This window comes from Chiroxiphia lanceolata, chromosome 2 (genome assembly GCF_009829145.1).
Source record: "Chiroxiphia lanceolata isolate bChiLan1 chromosome 2, bChiLan1.pri, whole genome shotgun sequence".
Taxonomy (NCBI): domain Eukaryota; kingdom Metazoa; phylum Chordata; class Aves; order Passeriformes; family Pipridae; genus Chiroxiphia; species Chiroxiphia lanceolata.
Genome location: NC_045638.1, coordinates 53,218,785 through 53,228,577, shown reverse-complemented (window position 1 = coordinate 53,228,577; position 9,793 = coordinate 53,218,785). Strand labels below are relative to the sequence as shown.

The 9,793-nt window shown below is 34.7% G+C and overlaps 1 protein-coding gene across 7 annotated transcripts in view; it reads right to left on the bottom strand.

The window, feature by feature from the left end:
• Positions 1-9,793, bottom strand: part of DACH1 (dachshund family transcription factor 1) — a 356,409-nt gene that overhangs the window by 161,951 nt on the left and 184,665 nt on the right. For all 7 annotated transcript variants that reach the window (XM_032679742.1, XM_032679746.1, XM_032679744.1 and 4 more), the window contains exon 3: positions 8,486-8,647. In XM_032679742.1, coding sequence (XP_032535633.1) covers positions 8,486-8,647 — 162 coding nt within the window. The remainder of the gene's footprint in view (positions 1-8,485; positions 8,648-9,793) is intronic.

The window sequence follows — 9,793 nt, the reverse complement described above, 5'->3', positions numbered from 1 at the left end:
TCAGTTTTAATGCAAAAAGGGATAGGTTCAATGAAATGGCTAAATTGCTTCTGCAACTTAAAAGACTCCATAAGGCTGTGCAAAAGCTGAATTTTAAGAGGTTGTGGAGCTTCCTCCTTTGCTTGAACAGAAAAGTTACACAAGTCTCACAGTACTTTTTTCCTGTCCATGGCCTTAATTCTCCATTTTTGAAAACATCGAATAATGCCCTATCCAGTATAGCTAAAAAGAAGATGGTCAATACACTTTACAAAAAAAACTATGCAGAGTTGGTTTTCTTTGGAAGTACATAATCCTATGGTTCTAATATTTGAATATTCAGACACCAACTGGACTGCCAGTCAAGATCCAAAAGCAAAGGGAAAATTTGATGTCTGTATCTGACATGTAACCTAAGAGCATGCTCAGTGCTTTACCTCTATTATCACAGGAGGAGCTTAAAAGAAATAAGAAACTTTGACCTCTACAATAAACTGCCTACTGCCTTTTCAGAGGACTGTATCTTCCCCTTGCTTATCCCCTCCCTCTTCTGTACACATTACTTCTTTCCATATAAAAGAGGCAGTTATTTCCCATTCTGATTTTTGCAGCAATATGGCCCTCATTTATCTGCTTTATCACTTAGATGTGTAATGGATTTCCTGATCATAAAAAGTTGAAGCCCTAAGACTTGAATGCAAACTCCGAGACAAGGGCAATGTATCTACATGTAGATCCCGCTGACATTGCTGATGGGAAAAGACCTATAAAATGGCGTTTTTAAGAACTGCCAGACTACGCAATTTTCTACATGCACAGACTCGATTTAAGAAAATTTCTTACAGTAGGGGCCAGACTTAGGCCCTATGGTTGTCTTTGCCCGTTACCTAGAGAAACTCAGAAAATGCTCCTTTGAACACAGAACACAGGCAGGCATCTTATGGGTGCAAATACAGCCTTAGTCTCTAGAAAGCACACTTTCTTTGCCCCCAGGTTAACCTGATTAAGCAAAACCCTACAAGACTTATCTTTATCAAGTTACCTTTAAACTCAAACCCAAGATATGTTGCCTAGTTCACATCACTGTGAAACATACACACCAGTCAGAAAAGGATGCACATTTTAATTCTGTTCCAAAAATAAATCAGGGTCTTTTTAGTCACTTGTCCTGAAGATGAATGAAAAGTATTCTATATTTCTTTACTATCTCTATAACTATAGAGAAAATATTTTTATGCATAATACAGCATATTTAAATGTCTGTAACACAAAGACACATACTTTCATGATGATAATTCAATTCACATGTGAGATATGTTAATTTGTTATGTATTCCACCATAGCCATTATTTTCTAAAATTGAACTAATAATCATAAAGTTTCATGTTTTCTTTTAATAATGTAGCTTCTAGATAATATTTTTGAAAGATGACCCTACAGACTACCATAACTACTTAACAAAGTAAGCTGTGTATTAAGCTTACATTTCTTAATACAGCACATCCACAATATTATGTTTAAGTATATTTAATACAGATAAAAAGTAACAATGAAACAAAACTGAATAAAAGCTTAACAATTTCATTAGTTTCATAAAAGTACTGAAAAGGAAAATGGTCATAACAATAAAGTACTCATTTTGGAAAAAATCACGCTGAAGATTAAATTATCCAACTATTTATCCAATTAGGATTATCTTGCATGGAACAGGAAATAAAATAAATGTGTTCAAACAATATAAATAGACTTTTTTGTTACCTTGCTGACAAGATAGACTTATCACTTTAGATTTTTCCATGAACTTGATAAAGCTTCATAGCAAGCCCACAGCACAAATATCACATACGAACCTCATGCTTCTGCAGTTTTAGAAGCCTATTCTTTTGTATACTTCATGTAAGTAAAATCACCCTTTTCAGAAGCAATATACCTATAAGATAGAATAAACGTGAGTATATTTATATCTAAATAGTTTTCTGTGTGAATAGCTAAACTTCTCACCTGCTGTCTCTAAGGAGTAGATTTATTTCTTTTTCTTTTCCATTTCCCTGTGTCTCAGACACTGTTTTGCCATTACTGTATCACTGTCTTGGAAAAGATCTGTTAGCTCCTCTAAATCTATTTCCAGGAAATATTAATTGCACACATTGAGAGTGAGATTCATTCACTCAACTTTCTTACATAACTACAACTCAGTAGTTGCATGACTAAGCACTTGTAAGATGCCCTTTATCTGATCTACTTTTGCCATCTACTTTACGATGAGATGGATCACCCCTGCAACTGCCTGTTGCTGCCTGTTGAGTCTAAGGTGACTCCCGTGCAAATGTCTACATTTGTTTCAGCGAACTTCACAGTGAGGATTTAATCTAGATGCGGGACCTGTTATAACTGACCTTCCAACACTAAATGCTGAATCTTTGCTAATAATTCCCTTAATTTACTAACTGATGTTCAGATCATAACAACGAATTTGTTGCTTTTTTTAGCAAATTAACTATCACAATCAAAAGCTAGGGAAGCAGATATGGAGAAATTATATGCGTGGTTGACAGACAAACATTACATTGTAGGTATAAAATTCAACTTTTTTTTTACCTATGAAAAGTAAAATTCTAGAAGAAAGTTTAGTGACCTGATTATTACTAAATGATCTGCTTCTAGTCTTCCGTGTGTTCCCAAACCACAGTTTTATGAAAGCATTCCTTTAGTTTGAAATATGATGTGCTCAACATAGCACATTTGTCCTTAAGGTTGTATGATTATGCCTTTGCAAGCACCTAGACAGCACTTTTCATCCACAGATCTCAAACAAATTTACAAAAGTAGATATATGTCACTGACAAGCATTTGTCTTATGTCCCATGGCGTCAAAGTTGCATGCACAGTCTTGTCGTTAAAAGAAGTGCTATGTATCATACAATAAACACTGACATACTGCAAAGAATCTTTCTAAAATTAATGTTTATCTTATTTTCATTTTTGCAAGTGAATACTTTCACAAAGGGAACACATCTGTCCACCTAGGAATATACACATTCAGCCTACGTTAAGAGAAATACATATATTAATAATAATATGAAAGTAAAAAAAAAAAGTCAGTGTTTAATCTGTTAAACAATAGAAAAATTCTTATGAACTAGTGATACCGTCATCGAACTGGAGAGAGTTTGAGAACAAGCCTGCTCTGGCTTTTTCACCCTATGATTTGGAATCTGCTCACAGTACTGCCAGCTTAACCAAAAAGGATTAACTCTCATATCCAACTGAGAACACAGATAATTCTCAGTAATTGGTAAAAAATGAAGATGAATGGGGCTGAGAGATAAGGAGCAATTAGCTCATCAGCAGTTACAGCTGTGCGCTCAATCCGGATCCATCTCTTGAGTCTCGTCCCCTTTTAAAGAACCCAAGCAGAATAAGCACAGGACACCCCCTCCTGAAAATTGCCATACCTGCCCATCATTCCTCTGTCTTCCATTTTATTTCCATGCTATGCAAAGACACCTGTCATAGCTTTCTGTGTAAATTGCTACCTCTCCCAGGACTTGTATCTACAGCCAATCTTCTTTTACATTAAAAAAAATAAATAACCAACCAAACAAAACACCAAAAAACAAAACAACAACAAAAGAAAAAAAAAACCACCACCAAAACAAAACAAAACACAAACCAAAAAACCCAAACAAACAAACAAAAAAATCACCAACCCAAAACCCAGAAACCAAATGACTACTGTAGACACTCTTAAGTTCCCTGTCAATCGTTTCATTATAGCAGCATCATCTGTTTGAAAATATAAGCAATTCCCTCATCTAATTATAGGGAGGATTTGAGGTTCATTAACATTGCCAAGGCAGAGAATCAGATGTGCAACTGCAGAGCTGTGCTCAGTGGCCTGCATTCTCTGTTTCCTTTTATTTGCTTTTTCAAGGTCTCCAAGACTTTTTCCTGAAACCATAAAAGTAATTCTTTCCTTCAAAGTAGACACGTGTGTTTAGAAAAAGGAAATTACTGCATTTTGTACTGTTCTATTATTGGACAAGGTCACTGGAGAAAAATAATTTCACCTAAATCATTTTATCTCTGATTCTGAATGAAAAAAAAAAAAGAATAGTATACAAGCAATCATTACTTTTGAACAACACATCACAGGAAGCCTTGTGTTTGTCTCATAATTTTAAATATTGCAAGATAATGCATATGAAGGGGAAACCTAACATGCCAAGAAAACCTCTTAATTTTCAACACATTTTGTGGTTGTTTATGGATTAACATGCTAGCCAAGTGTAAAATGTTGCCTTGTATTTCCTAACTGTGTTTAGAAACTGAGAACACCAAAGTCTTCTTGATTGCTTCACTTCCTTAAAGAAATAATAGCAATTTTTTTTTGTATGAATGTAGTTTAAACAATGACATTTTCTTGGGACATCTGTTTTGAGATCACATTTTGAATAGATATGAACTCATTTCCTACTAAGCAAGTAATTTACTATTGTTGATAGTTGTTTACAAGTTTTATGAGTCATATTTTAGCAAGTGGCAAAGGTCTTAACAAATCCTTTGAGTATTCCCTACAGCGTGTGCATAGTGTTTTCATTATATAAAATGTTTGTGAAGCAAAAATATATGGACTGTTCTTCACTTCCTACCAAGTTATAGATAGCAAAGCCTAGCTCACAGAAATAGCTTTAAAGGTATTTATTTTCAAAGGCTTCTATCTTTTGCTGTAGCAGGTTAATGAAGTTTGATAGCAGGGCAGTAAGTACTTAAGCAGCAAGGAAATGATTTAGCTGCTTTACCTATGCATTGCTTCAGAGCATCAGATGGTAAACATACAACTGATCCTAATACCATACTAAGATGTTAATATGACAAAGAGTAGAACCTCTTCAATGAAATTTTAAATTTGACCTTGTCGCTCTCTTTCTTTTAATTCTGCAATTATTTATTTTAAAAAACCAAAACCAAGCACTCAATAACAGCATAATCTTTCTTTTTTGTTTGCTGCCCTATGGAATTCATTTTTTAAAGAAAACTCCAATAATTTATCTACCCTGTATGTTGTATGTAGAATTGCCACTAAAAAGAACCCGGGACATTTTTCCTTCTTATCTGTAATGTAGCTCATATCAGCCAAGCTGTCACAAGACAGTACTTGATATAAACAAGAGATTGCAAAGACATCTCAGTAATCAATATTAGGATGGCTACAGTATGGAAGCCCCAACCACTGCATATCATTTGTCTCAGCATCTATTTCTATGACCAAATGAAGCATTAATTCAAATCATAAATCTATGGTGATTTAAATCTGGGAATGAGCACCTGCCTGCTTTAATGATTTATTTTGTACATTTCAGTAAGCAGCAGATTTGTCCATATGAACTGACAGGTCACCTTCAGATGCCAGTAGCAGACTGTTTATCACCATGCAGACTAGCATCTCATCTTAGCAAGTAAATATTAAACTAAAAGAATCCAATTGATTGTGGATGGGGGAGAAAGGCGTTGCAGCCATATATTTTACTCAGTGTGCTAATACCTCACCCTGATTCCTCTGTAATTTCTTTTTTTTTTCTTTCATTTTTTTCACACTTCTAAAATGATAATTCTGATGGGAGGATGCAAGCTCAAGGTTACCAACAAAACTGAGGGATATAAAATAATTACTTATTAGTATCATTGGCTTCCTTTAACTCCATTCACTAACCTTCTGGTCATTGTTTCAAAGGGCCAAGCTAATAAATTTGTGTAGTGCTCTGTATAATTATACAATGGTAGTTTACAAAAAATAATTCACATTAAACATTTGATTAAAACCAAAAAGCAAGACAAATCAGAAGTAAACCTGAAAAATGAACTCCAGAGTCCTTATTTTATTTGTCTGCTCTTACACAGGCATTGGAGTAGCCTAAGAACAAGATAGGATGGATCCATGCACACCATAATGCCTGCTACATATGGGCTAAGATGTATCAGTTAAGCTTTTAGCCTGGTTGGATTGTTTGTTTGCTCCTTTTCAGTTTGGTCAGGCACATAACATAATTTAAAATATAAACCAAAACCAGGTTATTTTCTTTTGTTTCATTCTTTCCTCCTGTCAACATTCAGTAATGTAATATTTCATATTCCTGCCTAACAAGCCATTATTTAAAACATTAATAGTATGTGGACCTGATAATATTTATTTGAAAAGACGTAAATAAGCATCTGAAAAAAATGCAGAAGAAAAAGAGCACACACCTACTACAAAGCAACACCTTTGAAATATGAGTTCTTGTCAAGATAATACAGTATGCTAATTTTCAAAAATGCAACTAATACACAAAGACTTGAACCAAAGACCTGAACCAAATAATACCCTGGCATTAGTAGCAGCAGGAATCACTTCTGTGATTCCATATGCATAACCAACACTGGATACTAGATAGGGTTGACTATAAAAGAAACAAAAACAAACTATTTTTGAGAAATCCTCCATATGAAGGGTATAGCTCAAGACTGGAAACAGACAAGCAAACCGTATTGCCAGACCCATTCCTGATAGAATGGAGACAACTGGAAAGCTTTTCGCTCTACTCAGAAGAGCCATTTTTTTCTGAACGAAATTAACTCAATTCTTCATTCAGTTAAATTGAGAAATTAACTGAAGCTAACAAGTAAGTTAAAGGGCTGAGAGGAAATTTTGACATTGACAATAAATAATCTTACTTTGCTAACTTTGTCTGACTAAAATAGCTAGAATGGATTTTCTTAAACAGGAAATTATTAAGCTGTGTAAGAGCATATTAGCTATCTAAATTATGCCTCAAATAATGATTTCAAAATAGATTTTTTTTTCCTTTTCATTCAAAGGAGTTCACATATTCCCTCCATCCACTCTCCTACAACTACTCTGCATGGTTAGTTGTTGATTACCTGTTACATTTCCATGGATTCACATGTGGTTTGTCCCTAGAACTGCCAAACAGAATAACAGTTCTATAAGCCAGTATTTGAACATTTTATTTCACATAACGCATTCATCTATGTCTGAAAACCTAAACTAGCTTCTAGTTCTAGTACACATTCTTTATCTTCCCAGTTTGCATTTACACTTTCCAGTCTTTCTCATTGCTTCCCTCTTCTCCCAGCACGCTGGGGGCCACCTGGTCCTTGCACTTCATTTGTACCTATCTCCTCCTCCCGCATTTCTAAGATACCTCCTCTGTACCCTCTCTTATCTTCTCTCTAAGAGGACAATCTTTCCACTAATATTCAAGTGACTACCCCTGTTGCTGTCCGAGTACTTACACACAATTTAAGACTATTTTCTTCACCATCACAGAGGCATTTTTAAGCTTTTATTTAAAAGGAAAACAAAACCAATCATGTCATCTCCTTCTGCAGCAATGCATATATATTGTTGCTACTTACAATAGCATGTGCCTGGGTGAACCTGTTCTCTGAACTGCTATTCATATTATTTCTAAATAATACCCTACTGATGTCTACTGAACTGTGCAGAAACATCGTTCACAAACACATATTTATTTATGTTAAGGCTAGTACATAACTCTCTAAGATTCATTTCAAATGTATTTAGGAGATGAAAAACTGAAAAAAAACCCCAAACTAGACAAAGGGCCAAAATAAAAGCAAAAAAGCCTATCTGAAGCCATTTTATTCCAGTATACACCAATCTTGTCTGCAGTCTTCTGAATGTACCTCTCTGTCATTGAATTTCTGTTGCTGAGTTAATACTGTCTCAACATGATAAAAGGAGCCAATACAATGAAATGGCATAACAGAACATTTTACAGCAGACACACACAGATGATTAAAGATTTAATCAACAACAACAAAAAGTTATCCTAGCTTTGAAGTATGCTTTAGCAAAACAAATTGTCCAAACAAATTCATAAAGTATACTGAAACAATTCTTTTTTGAAAAAGAACAAGAGTTGCTGATGGCTGCTTAAGAAATGGAAAAACCTGTTAACTACATTTTAAGAATGTGTATATTAAAATAAAATATGATAGGAACTGCAAAGCACGGCAAAATTTATTGTGTATGTATGTTTTCCTTTTGTCACAGGGTACATGAAAGTATGAAATATTTTGCTTTCAAGCCTGTGTTCTGAATTACCTAAAGTCGATACCCAACACACTGAGCAGGAGACATTGTTAAATTTCACTTTGACACCATCATCTGTCACTCCACCTGTACTTTGAAAAATGAACTCTAAGCAATCAAACCACTTTCTTTCATGGAAAATATTAACTGGAGTCTGCAAAAGTAGCCTGCAAAGAAAAGAATGTTTTTGTAATCGTAACAACGCTGAACGTTGGTGTAAAGGTCAGATACAAAATACAACTAAAAACATTACGAAAAGGAAAACAAAACAAATATGCAACTTTTTACACCAAATCAAGGACTTCAGAAGGTAGTTTGGAAAGACCACTGTTTTAATAAAATATCTGAGTATTATGGACATATAATAATGCTGTGTCTGAAACTTACCAACACTTGAATTCAGATCTCCATTCTCAGAGTCTGCTCCATGCTGGTTATTATTCGCATGATAGTTGGACATAGCTTCCAATTTAATTTTTTTCACTTTCATTGCTTCTGCTATTGCAGCATTGGTGGCAGCTGCTGCTGCTGCAGCTGCTGCTGTCAGACCTGCAAGGAAGAAGGAAAAACTTTAATATACATTATTCTGTTATTTTCCATTATAGGGACTACGATTGTTATTCTTTCTTCATGCTTGTTATGTAATGAACAGAGAACACTGCAGAATATTCTTCTTCTTCTTCTTGGATTTGAAAACTATCCACTTTTTCAAGTAAAATATTTCTCATCGTATTTAGATAATTATTGCTATACTTCGATCTAAACCTGAAATTGGTATCCAGTAATTGCATTCATAATACAATCATAACTAGCTACAGCTACAAACACATGCAGTGAAAAATATAATTTATCTTCAAAATGGTGTCCTGAGTGTCTGACTATAAGTAGGTAAACATTTAGGTAACAGTACTTAGGAAGAAAACCTTTAGCTCTCAAATGTTTGACATGCTAAAGAAAACAGAAAAAACAGGTATAATTTCTATTTAGTAGTAACAGATGATAGAACTCAGACATTTCTCAATTCATATATAACAGCAAGGAGATGTAATCACTTAGGAAGCATCTTTTTCAGACTTGAAGGCATTAAGGTATTTAATGGCTACAGTATGGAAGACCCAACCACTGCATATCATTTGTCTCAGCATCTATTTCTATGACCAAATGAAGCATTAATTCAAATCATAAATCTATGGTAATCATAAATCTAAGGTATTTATCAATAGGAGGAATTATTAAACCCATTTAATCCCAATTCCAAAGCCACCTGCAGGCAACGAAAGTGCTCTTCCTACTAAACCAAATTTCTGCCATCCAGTCATTTACAAGAATGTTCAACAAAACCAAGAAAGTTTCTCTCTGTCAATAGCAGTTAGAGAAATGGTCCAGCAATGCCTTCATAACTCAAAATTAGATGCAGCCTTTAATCAAAGTCACAAGCATAATTTTTTGCCCTCTTCACTGAGGCAGGGTAATTCTTCTGTGGTCCCCAAATGCTGCTGCTACCCACTCAGATCCATGTGCCCCATCCTGGGTGGCAGCAGAGAGAAGTCAATGTCAAAACTTTACAAGAGCTGCCTCCCCTACCCAATTGATGCAGGGGGTGGAGAAGGAAATGAAAGAGAATTAAATTTAAGAAATAAAAGAGAAGGCATGAAAGCAGGTAAGTTTAATGCAATGATGCAATCTCAGCCCTCA